Consider the following 18,135-nt stretch of genomic DNA (forward strand, 5'->3'; position numbering starts at 1 on the left):
CTGCCAACTCTCTAATACCTCTTCCAAGTGCCTTGTGTGTTATCCCACGCAATGGAGTCAGCTATTGTACTGTGGATGGGCAATGCAACCATGTTGATCCTGTCCTCATTTTCCAGCAGGAGTTCTCTGGACAATGATCAGAAGTGGGAAGGCTGGCTGATATTATTCCTCCTCTTTAGCCCAGCGTCTCTAAGACGAGCTGTAGTCCTCCATCTGCCACCTGGTTACTGAACCTGGGATCATCCTGCTATGCAGCTCAGTTCCACAAGGGGCAAAGTACAAGTGCTTTCTTTTATTAAAAAAAATTAAAATGAGACCACAATGATTATTAATTTTATTTAATTCCATCAGGTCATTGAATTTCCTCCCAGTTGGTTTTGTTCTGGTGAGCCATTCCCTATCTTTAGTGCACCAACTCTTTATTTCTTGCTGAGAAGGCCAAGAGGTACCTATCTACATGCCAGCTGACTACAAAGTCCCTGGGATCAGCTGTCGCGGGGCACTGGACAGTGTGCAGCTTTGACTCTCCTTTATGATTTTCCCTTTCTAGAAGTATTTGGGGATGGCTTGAAGAGCAGGAGAAACATAAAAGCCCTAGAAAGGTGGTGGCATGTTATAAACCTGTTCATAGAAACAGGAGTACACCATTGAGCACCTGGAGCCTGTTCTATCATTCAGTGAAATCATTGCTCACCTGTATCTTAACTCCATCTACCAGTTTTGGTTTCATGACCCTTAACTAATAAAAGTATTAACAGTCTAGTTTTGAAATGTTCAATTGACTCTCAGCCTCAACAGCTGTTTGGTTGCGGGAGTTCCAGATTTCCACTACCCTTTCTGTGAAGAAATGCTTCCTGACATCACCTCTGAATGGCCTGGCTCTAATTTTAAGAGTCGTTTAGTAGTACAGAACTTGAGTATTGCTGAAAATAGAGACATGTTATCGAAGCTTTTTGTCTTGCACTTATCAGGACAATCCGCAAGAATAACCAATGTAAGGGAAAAACAACTTGTATGGCATGAGAAGAGAGTGCCGATTAGTTGGCAAGTCAACTCTGATTGGTAGCGGCGTTGCCATGGAGAATGCACCAGTTTATGGTGACTGATGGTTAACTGCCAGGCTTTGTTTGAAATTTAAACCAGGCAGCTTGACTCTGATTTGTCAAGTATTGCTTTGCCAAAGCAAGCCAAAAGACTTGCAGGTTGGTAGGTAAATTGGCCATTATAAATTGCCCCTAGTATAGGATTAGTATAAATGGGTGATTGATGGTCGGCACAGACTCGGTGGGCTGAAGGGCCTGTTTCAGTGCTGTATCTCTAAACTAAAACTAAAAGGCCTTGGAGAGGGCACAGAAGGGATGTCTGAGAATGGTGCCAGAGATGAGGGACTTGAGTTATGTGAGACTAAAGAGCAGAGAAGGTTAAGGAGAGATTTAATGGAGGTGTTCAAAATTATGAAGGAGAGAATAAGCAATGAAAAACTGCTTGCACTGGAAAGAGGGTTGGTAATCAGAGAATACAGCTTTAAGATAATTAGCTAAAGAACCAAAGTGGAGATGCGGAGAGATATTTTAATACAGTGGGAATGCATTGCCTGAAAGCAGATTCAGTAGTAACTTTCAAAGGGGAATTGGATACATACTTAAAAGGAAAAAATTTGTAGTTATGGGGAAAGAGTGGGGGAGTGGAACTAATTGGATAACTCTTTCAGAAGGCACAGTAAGTCGAATGGCTGCCTCCTGTTCTGTAACTTTCTGTGGTCTCAAGGTGCATACATGTCTCTATTTTTAGAAATACTCTAATTTTAATGTTATATCCCCTTGCACTAGGCTGTCCTACCAGAGGAAATAGTTTCTCTCTATCTACCCTATCAATCATTGTGAAAATCTTTAATCGCCTTTATTTTGCAGGTCATGAAGGTCAAACTGCAGCCTCCTTCTGGCACTGAGCTGCCAGCATTTAATCCTATACTTCCACCTTCTGCAATTACACAGGTCCTACTGCTAGCAAACCCACAGAAGGTAAGTTTGCTTTTTATTACTATGTACATGTTAATTAACTATAACTAGGGCCAGTGATTTGGCACAGCAATAATTTTTGCCCCCCAACTTTTGCACATCACTTCATCAAGTCTGTGAAGCAATTTTATTTTTGTTAAAGATGATGCATATTGTACATTGCACCTCTGCACAATAATGATTAATTCGCTGCTCAGTTGAGAATAGTAATTTCTGATGTCTTGGAGTAAATAGCAATCAAAACATCACAGTAATGGCACTTACTGTTGAAGCTAAATCTGCAGTAACACCTTTTTAAATATTTCAAACGTGCAACTAAGTGCCCCTTTAATGAATCTAATCAATTCGGGAATGTTTATCCCAGGTATTGGATTTAGCATCCCTTTGTTTTTATATCCGTTGTTATAGATACTTTTAACGATATACTTTTGCTTGGCTTCATCAAGCAATTGTCTGGCTTTGTCTGTTTATTCAGTTCCCTCACACAATCATTCAAGTTAATACTTTTTTGTTTGGTTTTTCCTCCTTTTCTGTGGGCTGTTTACACACCACAAACCTTTCCATGGAGAAGATGTTTCAACTTGTGGGGGAGTCCGAAATTAGGGGTCATAAATATAAGATGGTAACTAATAAATGCAGTTGGGAATTGAGGTGAAACTTCTTTATCCAGAAAGTGGTTAGAATGTGGAACTTGAAGTAGTTGAGATGAATGGAATAGAGTCATATAAGGGGAAAGCAGATAAGTACATGGGGGGGAAAATGGAATAGAGAGACATGCTGATCGGGTCAGATGAAATAGAATGGGAGGAGGCTCGTGTGGAACATGAACACAGGCAGGGACCAGTTGGGCCTGTTTCTATGCTGTAAATTCTATGTAATTCCCAGCAAGGGGGCAAGAGACAACCTTCTGACAGACCTCTCTGTGTACTAGACAAATGAGAGAATACTGAGGTACACCTCCCTCTAAATTTTCCATTCCCATTTTGCAGCTTCTGGCCTCTTTACTGCTTTGCCATAGCAGCAAAGCTGAGATCTGTATGTGGAAAATGCAGGCACGAACCCATGCCCAATCCCTCTAAGGCTCATGATGTTCCAGACTCCACTGAGACCCAGACGTCTTGATATTTTAAAGGGCTGATAGCGTTGCGACTCCATCACTAAGTGGTCATTTATTTCTGTTGAAAAGTTTCTTGTTTAGAAGTTTTATAAGTGTAAAACTAAACTGCGGCTTTATTCTTTCACAGGAGAAAGTCCGGTTACGATACAAGCTCACATTTACAATGGGCGAGCAAACCTTCAATGAGATGGGAGATGTGGATCAGTTCCCACCTCCAGAGTCATGGGGAAACCTCTAACTAGGACACAAACAGACACACTACACAACACTGCTGCTCTGTTGTTAGGAGACTCAACAACGTTTTGCTAATAAGGTGAACAAAAGTGGGGGGCTACAATAAATAAAACAAAATCCTGAAGCAGCCGATTTCTGATTTCTAAGGCAGATCTGATGGTACAACAAACTGGTCTGGAGTGAAACCTCTGTCCTGCTGTTGAGAAGGATGCTCTTATTCCCTGCTGTTAACTGGCAATGTCAAAAGAGTCCCCTCTCTGTGTGCAATGGTGTTATGCCTGATGTCATAAAGACTCTATTAACATTATTCAATGTGTGATAAAATGGTTAAAAAAATGTCCTTCTGACTGGTTTCAAAGTCTCCTTTTTCTGAGATACATGTTTAACTATATTGTTTCCCTGTCCCTAAATTGAATCAATGTAGGTGGCTCAGTTGATGAGACTAGCGTGCAGCTGAGCCATATGGGCCAGAAGGTTTTATTCCTGCTCTGTGCTGAGTTGACCACGACTAGCGAGAGTAGCAACACTGCAGTTGGCTGCAGCGACTCTGGGCTGGCGAGAGTGAAATTGGACAGCACTTCCGATCCTAAGTTTTTTTTTCAGGTGGTCCCTCCTGGAAAGTGCTTCTCTGGGTTATTGGACCCAACTGCGAGACTCTCAGCTGTCAAATACTCGCTTGGCTCATTTATAAAGGTTGGCCATTTGGACAAGGTGCTGGGGTTGGGAATCTATGTCTTTGGAACCGTACGCCAGCACGAATCAACCCTTTTATTTGAAGGGAGAAAAGATTTTTTTTTATATATTGTAATCTATATGGTGCGATATTGTTCTTCATCTCACACAGGTGCAGGATCAGTGTTAAGCCTTGGGGCATTGGTTGCTTTTAAAAAGACTTGTTCATTTGATTTGCAAAGTTCAGATATATACAGATTAATTCTACCTGGCAGCAAGGTAAAAGCTCTCAATAAGAGGTACTGCTTGGAGAAGAGGTTCAAGTGTTGTAGCCCAGAATCTTTGACCCATGCTCCTCATGAGCATGGGTTTCTCACTGGGAGTGCAGCAGTTTAGATTCAACCACCTAATATCCAGCAAACTAATTGGGGTTCTGATCCAGCTCCCTGAGGAAGTCAGATAAGTTCATTGTTACACTGTAGATTCTCCTCCTTTAGGGAGTACTAGGAATGTCAGGTGAAATTCTCCACTATCGCAAGTTCAAATGACCCAACCCTTCAAAGTCCAACAGTATTGCTGACATTGCAATCTGCTATCAGATAAGGTACCTCCTGTTCTGTACCACTAAGCACACACAATCAATTCTATGCACTTGTGGGATGCCACGAGCAGGAGGGGGCATAGAGCACACAAGAGACATTCAGGCAAAAATGGTGATGCCAGCCCTAATTCACACGCATGCCTGTTTACAAACTGTTGCCTGCATCCCTTCGCCTTTGCCTTTCCAAAAGTATCTGCTTCTATCTTTCCAGACCCACAGTGCAAATATTCTGATGGTACGATTCCCAGGCCTCCAATACACCCAAAATATGAGCAGCACTGATTATAATGTAATCGGTGTGGGGGGTGGGGGGGGGTTTGGAAGCAGCACACTTAAGATTGGAGGTTTCCATTTGAATTCTTTGAACACCAAGTGCTTTCACTTTGCAAGTTACTGAAGTGGATTCATGCATCCTTACTAAAAAGGAAATAAGCCATTGTTGGGAGTAAGAGTGCATGGCGGCCATAAGACTGAAAATCTGCCTTGGTTTATCAGAGGGCATACCTCCGATTTACTATGTGTATAATGTGTTGCACAAGTATTGACTCAAGGTGGTGTTCAAGGGTAAACCATTAACCGTATTTTAAAAGTAATTCAGTATGTTATGTAGTTCAATATTTCTGTACCCTAAAGAGCCTTATAACCCAAATGCTGCAGAGAGTTTTTTTTTTGTTTTTAAACTCCAGTAGGGCAGGAGCTGGTAATGGAAAATGGAATGTTGCTTTTGCACATCCTATACAAAATGGTGATGAATGAGGCGAGAAGGGGTGGAAACGTTTGCAACTTGTGCTCAGGAAGTAATGGTACCCCATGCTGAATTGCCTTCTAGAAACCTTCCTACTGTTTCAGGTGTCCCCTAAATTTTACTGAGTGACAATAGTTGCAGTAGTCACTGGCTGACATAGTGGAATGTTCTCATGTCAATAAACATAAACTAGTTGCAAGTAATGTTAAACAGTATAGCTTCAAATCCTTCCAGTCCAAGATTATAATGGTAAGGGCTTCTAATGCGATTGATGATCAGTGTCTTCCCTTGCAGTTTCTTGGAGGCTGGCAAAATCATTACTTTATCAAAATCTTTTGGTTTGTGCAGCGATTATGATGGAACTTTTTTGGGAACCAGGGACCAGTTTGTTTGAGGTCCTAGGTAGTGAATTTGACCAATATATTAACCCTTAATTCCAGTTTGCTTAATTTGAATTGTCTAGTGATTCAAATTTGTTTTCAGCACTACTTTGTGTTTTTTATAATGTTTTTATCCCTCAACCAACATGACCTAAAGCAGATTATCTGGTCGTTTATCTCCTCACCATTTGTGGGATCTCGTGTGCAACTTGGGTGCCGCATTTTCCAACATTACAACATATATATTACATACAAGTTCTTTTCAATTGAATAATTTTAACTGTACTGTTGCAAAAAGTGACTTCAAGTGATGAGGAGTTAGACCAGAACCCAATAAAAGTATAGGCCCTCTCATCTCACCCAGTATAATTTCAGTAATGCTGTCACAAAATGAATTATGTTTGTCCTTCTATAAGAAAGCATTGAATGAAATGAAGCCAGTCTGCTTGTAAGCCGTGCTGTTTCCAAAAACCTTGTGCAATCTATCACATTGGATTTTATTCCACCCAGTTAATCTCTTGAGAAGAAAGTTCTGCAGTTTCTCTACCTCCAGGTAAATCAAGCTAAAGTTCAGAATGACTAAGAGCATGATTGAAGTCAGGTACAGGCTTCAGTCCCATCACTCCCTGGTTCTGTGAATGGCCCTTGAGCAGGGCAGCAGGGATTATGTGGCCGCGATTTTAAAAAATTCACTAAGAGCCATGGGGCAGAGGGGAAAATAAAGTACGACAAATGCTGGAAATCTGAAAATGCTGGAGGCCACAACAGCTCAGCACATGAGGAAAAATGACAAGTTAACATTTCAAGTGCAGGCCTTCTGCACAATGAGAGGTTGACGAGCATGTTAATAAGATCAGAAAAAGGGGGAATGGAGTGGGTGTAATATATATTTTGAAAAAACTCTTGACAAGCCCCAAGTGAAATCACCTCTCACATAATAAGCAGAAAAAAGAAGACACTAAAGAGAGCAAGGGTGTATAAATAGATGAGGACGTTGGTGATCCGGGAAGATGGAAAGCTTGAGGGTCTGTTGTGAAATTAAAACTGGTTTGATAATGACTTGGCTGAAATCTGCAGGGTTCAGACCAAAGGGTTGAAGGTTGCTTTGGAGAAAGATGACGTATTGCTCTAGGAGACAGAGTTTCAGTTTCATTCTCAAATATCTTGACAGCTTTACTCAAGAACCATGTCTGCCATTGCAAAGCTGAGTGACAAGTGTATTCAGTTCAGTAACTTGTCTCGTGTGTGTGTGTGTGTGTGGCAGGGTGTATCGTGGCATTGAGCCAAGATTAGGCTGTGTTGATATGTATTTTGTGATTACGTTTTTCTTCAATAGCTGAGGCACAATATCCATGTTGGTTTGATCAGAGTGGGAATCACAGAGCATGTGGAAAAACCTTGCTCTTTTGCTATATGGCCCATGGAAATTTAAGAGAAAACATCGGAATGAGTGATGGGAAAGAGGTAGTGAAGATGAGGAATATTTTTCAAAAAAACCAAGTGCTTCATACAACATGAGGGACAGAAGCTTTTTCCCCAGTTGTGTATTACTGAACTGTTTCCTTTGTGCAATTATACCTGTTCTCAAAATCACTGAGCCTGTCCTCTTTATGTTGTGGCAGCGAGATTCATGTGCACAATTGTGACCCTTCCAGTTAGATCTTCTCGACGATGGTCCTTACGTGCTGGTCTTTGTTGGAAAACTGAGAGCCAGTCAACAACCAGATCCAAAATTGAATCTCCCCCCACCCCTACAATGTTACCCGCAATGCCATTTGCCTTTTCAATCAGTGGCAAGAAAGGAACCCCTCCCTTTTGCCAACCTCACATCAGAGGTAACCCTGTAATAAGGGATAATTACTTTAAGCTAGGAAAGACAGAACTTGCATTTATGTAGCACTTCAAGATGGCCCATGGGGCTCAGCCAGAGTTATTTTTTTGGAAAGGCAGCTACTTTTAAATAGGCTAAGATACGCAGGCATAATTGTGCTCTCCACCTGGTAATTGACATGTTTAACAGCATGAGAATTGCTCTTTGGCAGTGTTCAATTCCGCTACCCGCCCCCGTTAAATTGCAGAGACCTCTCTAATTTGAGTCCTGACAACAACGGCTGTGGGATCCCACAAGAACTGCATGGAGCTCTTTAAAAACCATTTTAACTTATGTTTTCTGCATGGAGGATCTTCCTCGGTGCCTGTCTACCTGGATCCAAGTATTTGCTACTGATAGTTGTGGAACCTTGGAAAATCTACTTCCTGCGATGTTTCTTGACTGTTGTACACTGACGTTGAGGTGGTGTGAGTTGTCGTGGGGGATGGTGGGGGGGGTTGCGGGAGGATGGGACGCTAATCCCGAATAACACAGATTGTATGATTAATGGTGGCAAGTTTGGCCATCATGCTGGCTTGTGCAAGTCTTTTATTACGGCCTTGGAACTGGCGGCATCTGAATCACGCGCACCTAATGAGTTTCGTGGTAGGCCCACGGCAAATCGGTCTGCCGTCCTCATTAACTTATTGTTGATGAGCTGCGGATGCCAGTTGCAGTCCAATAGATAGCTCACCAGTCCTAAGCATGGGGATGGAGGAGGAGGGTGGGAGGGGGAGGACAGAAAGCTCAGCCAACTCAGACACCCATAGGAGGGGTGTGGTGGCCCGTTGATTTAATGTGGACGCAGAAATAGAACTCTTGCTCTTCAATATGGTAAGCAAAGTGAGTTAAGTCTTGCCTTTCTTAGGTTAAAGCTTAAATGAACCACCAGTACGGCGGCAAAACACCTGAAAAAACTGACCATGGCATATATGCCATTCGGCTCCTGATTTTCAAATGCAAAGGGCTAATGTCTGTTTCAGCTACATGCCCTGGACGCCTACAAAGGAACCCTCATCAATATGGCGAGCAGTGCAGTTCTGATGCAGAATGAGCGCAGGAATATCGGCAGCCATGTTGTATCCTTGGGCATCTATTTGATACGATCCAATTTCTAACCCATTAAGTCACTTGCAAGTTACTAGTCTGCACAGTGGCGCCGTGGTTAGCACCGCAGCCTCACAGCTCCAGGGACCCGGGTTCGATTCTGGGTACTGCCTGTGCGGAGTTTGCAAGTTCTCCCTGTGACCGCGTGGGTTTTCGCCGGGTGCTCCGGTTTCCTCCCACAGCCAAAGACTTGCAGGTTTATAGGTAAATTGGCCATTGTAAATTGCCCCTAGTGTAGGTAGGTGGTAGGGAATATGGGATTACTGTAGGGTTAGTATAAATGGGTGGTTGTTAGTCAGCACAGACTCAGTGGGCCGAAGGGCCTGTTTTAATGCTGTATCTCTAAATAAATAAATAAATATTCGTGAAATAGCTGCAGCAGCATTTTCACTGATGAGCTGGGTTGTGGACTATATTCAGTTTACCCCTGTTGCTAGATTGCCATCGTTCCGTTGATTCAAGCGTCCTCATTACAACGCAGTCTTCATTTTGTCTGTTTAGAATGTACTGTGCATTTCAATGGTTCTGTATCACCAGGCACAGTCAGCAAAGTGAGGTGCACTGTGATGTGTGAGGAAGTGCTAATCAAATGGACATGCTAACTGTTCAGTGATTTAAACCCTCACTGGAAAATAAAAACAGCCCAATACCCAACCCCGTTGCCCATTGTTAAGATGAATATGGCTTGTCAAGTGAAATTGGCTTTTTCTGTGGCATTTTATAATGTCCCTTGCACAGTAGTGTTTAGATGAGACCCTGGGAGTGTCGCTCTCTGCTAATTCATCTTTCATTGTATTTTTTGGGCCTATTGAAGGTCAGAAAGGATAGAAAGTTCATTGATCCCCAACAGCAGCAGGCCTTGTACAACCTTGGAGTTATGGATGTATTGAGAGTTTCTTTATAATGAGTGTCAGCAGCGAGAGTATCACCTGTGTGGTACGTTGCCAAGTGAAACCTTTCACTCCTACAGGGAAACGCGACCGATCGACTCAAAGTGGAGAACTCGCCCAGGTTGTGTTTGATCTGCCTCAGAAAGTGGAAATATGATTAGTCTGAGCACAGATGCCCTGTTCCTTTATTCTAACACTGCTTATCTATTTGTTCCAATAAATATTCTTTGTCTCCCTCGCTTGGGACCTGTAGAACTGACTTGTGTATATATTTATATGGTCTATGTACATTAGAGTAAAGATGTATTTATGGGAATTAAAGTTTTCTTTTCCCAGGATTGTGAGAGTCACAGTGATGTGCACTAGGCTTACTTCTCTTTTGTGTAAATATTTTCCAATAAATCGCTCAAAGTCGATTTTATTTTTATTTTAAAATTAAAGGGAATCTTTTACAGCCAGTAAATGGTGCAAGTGACCTGTTTGGACTGGATTTGACCCCAGATTCTGGAAGTGAAAAGCATATGTATATCCCTCATTCATATCACCACTCTGTTCCCCATTTGTTGAGGTAGAGTAGAAGGAGTTTTACTTTGCATCATTTCCAGCCCTGAAGTGTCTTTGCATTGGCAATCACTCATATAGGGACCAATGATTCACTAGCCATTTCTGTTTCTCACTGTCGTATCGGTCCTTTATTGTGTCTGGTGAATTATAGAGCCTACAGTTTGTTCTGCTTCCAGTGATAAGACTCAGAACAAGTAGAATCCTGTGTGTGGCTGTATTGGAAAGTGTCTCTACATGGGGGCCCTAGATTGTTGGAGAAGGCTTCTGTTTAGGTTGCCCATGTTCTCTTCTGAAGTGTGGTAGAAACATAGAAAATAGGAGCAGGAGTAGGCCATTCAGCCCTTTGAGCCTGCTCCGCCATTCATTATGATCATGGCTGATCATCCAACTTAGTAGCCTGTTCTGGCTTTCGCCCCATACCCTTTGATCCCTTTAGACTGAAGAGCTACATCTAACTCCTTTTTGAAAACATACAATGTTTTGTCTTCAACTGCTTTCTGTGGTAGTGAATTCCACAGGCTCACCACTCTCTGGATGAAGAGAGTGATTAGAGAGTACCATAGCTATTCCAATCATGCTCTCAGCCTGGTCAACTGAAATAGACAAACTATCAGGTACAATAGAAAAAACTCACCCTGATTAGAAGAGATTTCAGCTCCAAGTTTTTAATAGTCTCCAAAAGGTCAGGACCTCTCTCAAACTAGAGTGTGGGCCCCTAATTTTATTAATTTTAGAGACTGTCCAGCAGTCAGGGCTTTAACAAGACACTTGTTAATATTCTCAGATCATCTCAAGATCAGGTCTAACCACGTATATCCATTTCTGGATGATTGCCACATCAGAGCCCCGTTCCTGAGATATACTAAATCAGGTGCACAGTAGATACCACCATCTAAAGGATAAAATCCATCTTCATTTATCAGAACCCTGAGTAACCATCCAAGCAGAAACTAGTAAACGTGGGCACTGTTGACACAACACAGCAGCAGGTTCTTCTGCCTTTGAACTGGTTTCCAGTACTTGCGTTCAGATAGGCCCTTATAGGGAGGGGCACAGGTTGGGGCTGAAGGTAGTTTAAGGATTTTGGGGCTGGTACCAGCAACCATCTTCTCAACATCCAATTATCTACGCAATCTAGCTGAACTTGCTCAACTAATAGCCCTATACACCCACCAAGCTCCCCATTTTCTAATCAATGAAACTGTGCTGCAGTTATGAATCTTGTAGTCATGAGGATATTGGGCTAGCAGGCAACTCTGGTTGGCACCTTCCTCCAATCCTCCATTTTCTAGTGTGAGGAAATGGTGCCAATTTGGAGGGGGCAAGTGGATAATCGAGCAATCCACCCAATGCACAAGTTGATTGGAGCACTTACCACCCCAGCTAAGGTTAACTAACTTAGCACAGCCAATGTGACTCTATACCATGCTGAACAACATACCTACCCAGTATCAGGAGAGCTGTCCTTGCTGAGTTCTTAATCATAGATTCGTACAACAAAGAAGGTGGCCATTTGGCCCAACATGCTTGTACCAGGTCTTTGAAAAAGCCATTGGTCCCACTCCTACTTTGTTCTTTCCCCATATCCCTGCAAATCTTTCCCTTTCAGGTATATGATTGATCTTGATCTCGGGAATTCAAATAGTTTGGGAGAAGAGGGTTCTGCTCACTGGTCTTCCTATTGGTTAGTGTAATGGTCCCAGCCTACAGATGTCATGAATTCCAGCTCCAGGGGGTTGCAAGAACATGTTGGAGAATCATAGAAACACCACATCAGAAAGAACAGAACAAAATGGTTGAGGATGATGGTTTTTTTTTTGCAAAATATAAATTTATTAGTATATTTACAGCAATATAATTGAAGTTCATTTCGAACAAAACCAGCTTGTTAACCATCTTTATTCAAAAATACATAACTTATTGATAGGTAGGAATATAAACTTGACCATAAGAAACATAGCTACCGAAACAGGAATGCATTGAAAATCAAATTACTTTTTCTGTCAAACTGTAGAATCTGTTCCCTTGCGTCACAGAAAAGGCTATAGTTGGAGATGATCTGATTTCATTGAAGCCCACTCAGGTTAAATGTAACTTAATGTTGCCCAAAATTTACTTGTATTGTTGGATTTCAGTTTTCTGCTGTTATGAAATGGGCTCAAACTGCACTCCTGGCAGTCCCCACTTCAGCTGTTCATCACCTGCTGTGTGAAGATGAACTAAGGGTGCACTGTGGAAGCACAGCTCCTTATGAAGCATCATTCTCCTTATGAAGCATCATTGACTTTATGATAGTGCTGCAGTCCAGCTAAAGTAGGAACTATGGCGGCAAAATTGTCTTCGAGATGTTCGAGCACTGCCAACCTGTAATCAGGTTAATAATTGTGCTGTACGGGATGAGACTTTCATTTATAAAGCATCCTTCTCGATCTTGAGGCATCCCAAAGTGCTTCAGAACCACTAAAATACTTTGGCAATCACTGCTGTAATTAACCCCAAATCGTGGCCAATTTATTTACAACAAAGTTGCACAAACAGCATTGAGCTAAACAATAAGAAAATCTGTTTTTAATGACAATTGAAGGATAAATATTGGACAGGACACCTGAGGAGAACTCCCCTGCTCTTCAAATAGTGCCTTGTGAGCTTTACATCCACCTAAGAGAAGAGAAAAACTGCACCTCCAATAATGTAGCTCACCTTCAGCTCAGGAGCGTCAGCCTGGATTCTGGGCTCGAGTGTCGGGAGTGGGGCTTAAAGCCACAACCTTCAAGAGTACTACCCACTAAGCCACAGCTGAGACTCCCTGCAGAAAGAGTAAGGTGTAACAGATGATCAAGACAATTTACTGCCTTTGCTAAGCTGATCAATCTCATCCAAAGTGGTGATAGGTCTGTAATTTGTCATGGCTAGGGTAGGGACCTATCAGATAGGGCTCACACTAGCAATTACTGCCTTGTGACTCCTGCATTGAAAGAGTGCTTGTGTTGATATTGAATGACATCAGGATTGGACTCAGTTGAAGTTCTCCTCTGAGATATATATATATATAATATGTATTTATTTAAAACCACTCAAAAATTACCTTAAGAATTTTATGGTTCGATGAGATCACCCCTCATTCTTCTAAACTCTAGGCAAGATAGGCCTAGTCCACTCAATCTCCTCATAGGTCAAACCCCTCATCCCAGGAATCAGTCTAGTGAACCTTCATTGCATTCCCTCTAAGGCAAGTATATCCTTCCTTAGGTAAAGAAACCAAAACTGTACACAGTACTCCAATGTGGTCTCACCAAGGCCCTATATGTTTAACTGGACACTAAGGGGTTCAATAACACACTGATCATCTATAAAGGATTGGTTGAATGTGAGGCAAAGAACTCAACTGTTATCCCAGACAATGTAACCCGACCCAAGATGCTTAAGCATAGGGTGTCTAGGAAAAAACTCAATAAATGTTAGTGGACCCCAAAGATAATAAGTAATAGGATCATGTACTGGATTTTAAATAATAGAGTGCAGTATCAGTGGCTATTGTCATGTCTTGATAGCTTTAATGGAGACATGATTCATTGATGCATGCAATCCCAATATCTGGATTGGAGAGAAAGGGCATGGAAGTATGTGCAAATTACAATTCGGAATAAACAAATGATTCAGTAACCTATGCACCCTGATAACTGGAATGGGAGGAAAGTTCAGGGACAAGTGCAGTCACAAACCATTGGAATGGTCCAAAGATATGTGCAGTCACTGACAGTAGTAGTGCATATAATACTGGTGACTATTTCACTGTCTTATTTACCCCACCATTTGAGAGGTAAGGAACAAAGTAGAACCTTTTAATTTGACTTGTTGACAGTTAACTTTTTCTTTCTTGCTGCTAGCATGTCATAGAAAGGATCCCGAGTGATACTGGCCCTGAAATGCAATAAAAACACAAATTATGCTTTTGCAGTAAATCTGCTTTTCAAGAGCAAAGGGACAATAACTGCTACCACTTAATGCTATAACACTCAAAATACTTCTATAACGTAACCTGGAGTCCACAGTTTACAATATCAAATGTTTACCTGAAGGATTTACAATGTTGGTAATGTTTCTGTTTTTACCATTTTCACCTTCTCTAGATCCATCTCTTGTTTCTTTTCTTGTCCCTTTACCATCTCCTTTTTCCTTGTGCTATCATCCCTTTTGCCTTCCACCCGCCCACACAGCTTCCTTTTGTTCTTTGCTCTCTCCGCTTTTCCTGCCTCTGTACTCCCTTTAAACCTGTTAGATTTCTAACTTTTTCCAGTTCTGGTCATCAACCTGAATGCAACCTTACCCTTTTTCTCTCCGCACGGATGCTGCCAGACCTGCTGAGTTTTTCTAGTATTTTCTGTTTTTATTTCAGATTTTCAGCGTCTGCAAGTATTTCACTTTTGAGCTATTATTTGTTTGAAACTTCATAATTTTATTTAGTCTTCTGTTCCATAAATGATATGTTCAATATCTGGCCCTCACTGGATGCATTTGCTTATTTTTAAACTTATAACCAGAAAAGATTTAAACATTTGATGTCCAAAAGTGCCTCCTGCATTCTGACAAACTTTATGGAAAAATTCTTAAGCAGCTTAGTTCACTTCACCCTGCTATTGAAACCCATGTTTTTCTTTTAATGAATGGATCAGTTTTACCTTATTGATTTGATCCATTCGTCCCTCTCTTCCCTCGAAGGGGCAGATATCCGGTAAAACCGGTGGTTACCTTCAACCACCCTTCCGTCTGTGTCTGTTTTGCAAGCTTTAATTGTATGGCCTTTGCTGTTGGGACTGTACAAATCGAAGCAATTCTGAAATATAAAAGTAAGTTGGTCTACATTCAGCCTGTTATCTCTCTACATTACAACAGTGACTACACTTAAAAGTACTTCATTGGCTGTAAAGCGCTTCGAGACGTCCAGTCGTCGTGAAAAGCACTATATAAATGCAGGTCTTTTTCACAAATATAACATTCTCGTCACATCTATTTCCTATTGTCAAGCCTCTCGCTGAGAGTTAATTCTTAAAGTGTAACAGTAACACCTGCTGTTAAGTTCTCCCACCACTGGTGACACTGTGGCATCGGTCATCCAGACCTGGCTGCATTTTGTCCCATTGTTATAACCAAGGCTAAAATACACGCCATTTTATTGGACTAACTGTGAGCAAGGCCGCAGGATCCATTAGTACATCTATAATGTGTCAAACAGATTTGTCTGTGGCACACACCTTTACAACAGTGATCGTTTAGTTGTGATTCTACAAGGACTAGGGGAGATTGAAGGTTTTGGGCAAAAGATGCAGGGGGAATGTGAGGAAGAGCTTTTTTATGCAGCGAGTGGTCATGACCTGGAACTCGCTGCCCACGATGGTGGTGGAAGCGGACATGATCAATGATTTAAAAAAGAAATTGGATGGCCACTTGAGAGAAATAGACTGGCTGTAAAATTACTGGAGATGGAAAAAAGGGCGGTTGATTGGGAGTGGGGTTGGAGATGGGCAGCTCATGTGATGAAACTTCCAAGAACTGCAGTGCAGCGGTTCAAGAAGGCGACTCACCACCACCTTCTCGAGGGCAATTAGGGATGGGCAACAAATGCTGGCCTTGCTAGCGAAGCCCACATCCCATGAAACGAATAAAAAAAAGGAACATGTTCAAACCAGAGTTGGAACCCTAGTAGAATTGCCTATGCATTTTTTTTTTTAATGAATCTACGATTCTGGTGCTGGGACAGAGAGACAGTTTTAACATCGTCTATGTGGGAGCAGCTAATATTTGCTGGTAAGTAGTTCGATGTTTTTGAGCTCCTGCTACAGAAGTTGAATGAGGTTGCCCTTGTATAGTGAGTGAGAATTAATTCCTTCTTGCTGAGCTGATAATCTGATAACCGGTCATTTCCTGTTGTGCATTAATTTATGTTGTAAAGACTCCCTGGTAAAGTCTGTATTTGTTATGCTTAATCCAGTCAACATGACCCTGGCACCATTATAAATCTTTTTCTCCTTGCATACTCTGACAATTCCCTAAGATGCCCAGAAGAAGGCAAGATTTAATGAGGTTACAATTTCCAACAGCGCCAGAAATGTCCTTTTCTTTAAGATGCTTCTACACGCTGCTCCATCGAACAGCCTGGCTGAAAGTCGACTGCCTTTGAATGACTAAAATTCCAGCTCAACAGTCTGAACTCAATTGATTCTGCCACCTAGCAACACCTGAACAGTTGGGAAGAGAATGAAGGGAAAAGAAGGAAAGGAAGAGAGGAAGGAAAGAATTTGGGTTAGTTTAGGAAGGATGTGAAGGCATTAGAGAGGGTGCGCAAAAGATTTACGAGAACAGTTCCAGGGATGAGGGACTTGAGTTATGTGGATAGATTGGAGAAGCTGGGGCTGTTCTCCTTAGGAGAGGAGATTTGATAGAGATGTTCAAAATCATGAGTAGATAGAAAGTGTTTCCATTGGCGAAGGATCAAGAACCAGAGGACACCAACTTAAGGTGATTGGCAAAAAAAACAAAGGCAACATGAGGAAAAACCTTTTTTTACACAGCGAGCGGTTACGATCTGGAATGCATTGCCTGAGAGTGCAATGGGGGCAGATTCAATCGTGGCTTTCAAAAGGGAGTTGGGTAGGCACCTGAAGGGGAAATGATCTGCTACGGGGAAAGGCCGTGGGAGTGGAACCAGCTAAATTGCTCTTGCAGAGAGCCTGCACAGGCTTGTAGGGCTGAATGACCTCCTTATGTCCTGTAACTATTCTATGATTCTAGTTACGGTCTAGAAATTGGCCAGCGATAATGTGAGGGACTCCCGGCTGTTGAAATCAGATACATGAGGTGCTAAATAAACACACTTTTTTTTGTATTAAAAACAAATATAACAGAGGGAGTAACGCACTCACAGGGAAACACACCCTGGGCATTTTCTTCCACCCTTCAGGGGCAACACTGTTATATACGTGAGTCTGCACATTTGTCCCGAGAGGCAGGGAGCATCACCCCAGGAACATGTTTCCTGACCGCAACCAGCTAATCTAAATGACTACCATCATCAGGACTTGCTGTGGGGCCTACCAAATAAGCTGAGAGCTCAGCCTTCCCACAACCCAAGCTCAAGATAGTCTGAATGGATATTCCATGAATAATGCGGCATTTAAGCCACTGTACATGCGCAAAATATTGCATCAGAAGTTGCTGCTAGGCTAAGAGTTGGGTTGCCAACTCTGGAGTGGGGGTTTCATCGTATGACTTGACTCCTCCATCTGCTCCACTCGGTCAAACGTCCTTTTCCCATGTCCAATAATTTTTACAATTAATATTGCTCAAGGATGATGATAGAAAACACACTATTTTTTAATGATATTTCTTCTAGGGTGCTGACAGCACCAAGAAATTTATCTTTAATTCCTGAAGACTCCAGGACAATCCTGGCGAGTTGGCAACCCTAGTGGGCATCCTCTCCGCACTATAAATGGGGCAAAGTGAGAATGAGCACAGCTATGTCACACATGGTAAGTAAGTTGCAAAAGTTAGCTGATCCTTGCCCCACTAAATCAGGAAAGTTTGGTACTGCCTTTAGCTTTCTCCCAGATCTATAAAAAAAGACTTCAGTCTAGCTAGCTTACAATATCATTTAACACCTCAATTTTTTTTTTAACGTTTAGAAACTTGTTTTACCGCATACCAATTTTCTGGAATCTTCTGCTTCTCTCACACACAAATTTTCCAATGGAATAATACCTCGGGGTTCTTTATCCTGTGGAAACAATATAGTGTCTTTTTTGTAAGTATCTGTTTTTGGACCTTTTATATTTTGCTTAAGAACAGTATTTGTTTGGTAGTCCCAAACCGCTTGAGGTGAGGTCAGGTCCTTGGGTCTCTGCCAATGCGTGTTGCCGCTGACCACTGGGTATGTTTTT

At 41.9% G+C, this 18,135-nt stretch overlaps 2 protein-coding genes across 4 annotated transcripts in view; one reads left to right on the top strand and one right to left on the bottom strand.

Annotated features, from left to right (window-relative positions):
* gga1 (golgi-associated, gamma adaptin ear containing, ARF binding protein 1) overlaps positions 1–9,972 on the top strand; it is a 52,576-nt gene extending 42,604 nt beyond the window's left edge. The window contains exons 16-17 of the mRNA XM_068019590.1: positions 1,911–2,021; positions 3,263–9,972. Of these exons, the coding sequence (XP_067875691.1) occupies positions 1,911–2,021; positions 3,263–3,373 (222 nt within the window). The 3' untranslated portion in view covers positions 3,374–9,972. The remainder of the gene's footprint in view (positions 1–1,910; positions 2,022–3,262) is intronic.
* A 2,057-nt stretch (positions 9,973–12,029) lies between these two features.
* LOC137353382 (cytohesin-2-like) overlaps positions 12,030–18,135 on the bottom strand; it is a 79,675-nt gene continuing 73,569 nt past the window's right edge. For all 3 annotated transcript variants that reach the window (XM_068019591.1, XM_068019592.1, XM_068019593.1), the window contains 3 exons: positions 17,901–17,972; positions 14,878–15,032; positions 12,030–14,119 (listed from right to left, as the gene is read on the bottom strand). In XM_068019591.1, coding sequence (XP_067875692.1) covers positions 14,041–14,119; positions 14,878–15,032; positions 17,901–17,972 — 306 coding nt within the window. In that variant the 3' untranslated portion in view covers positions 12,030–14,040. The remainder of the gene's footprint in view (positions 14,120–14,877; positions 15,033–17,900; positions 17,973–18,135) is intronic.

The sequence above is a fragment of the Heterodontus francisci genome, chromosome 41 (assembly GCF_036365525.1).
Source record: "Heterodontus francisci isolate sHetFra1 chromosome 41, sHetFra1.hap1, whole genome shotgun sequence".
In the NCBI taxonomy this organism is placed as follows: domain Eukaryota; kingdom Metazoa; phylum Chordata; class Chondrichthyes; order Heterodontiformes; family Heterodontidae; genus Heterodontus; species Heterodontus francisci.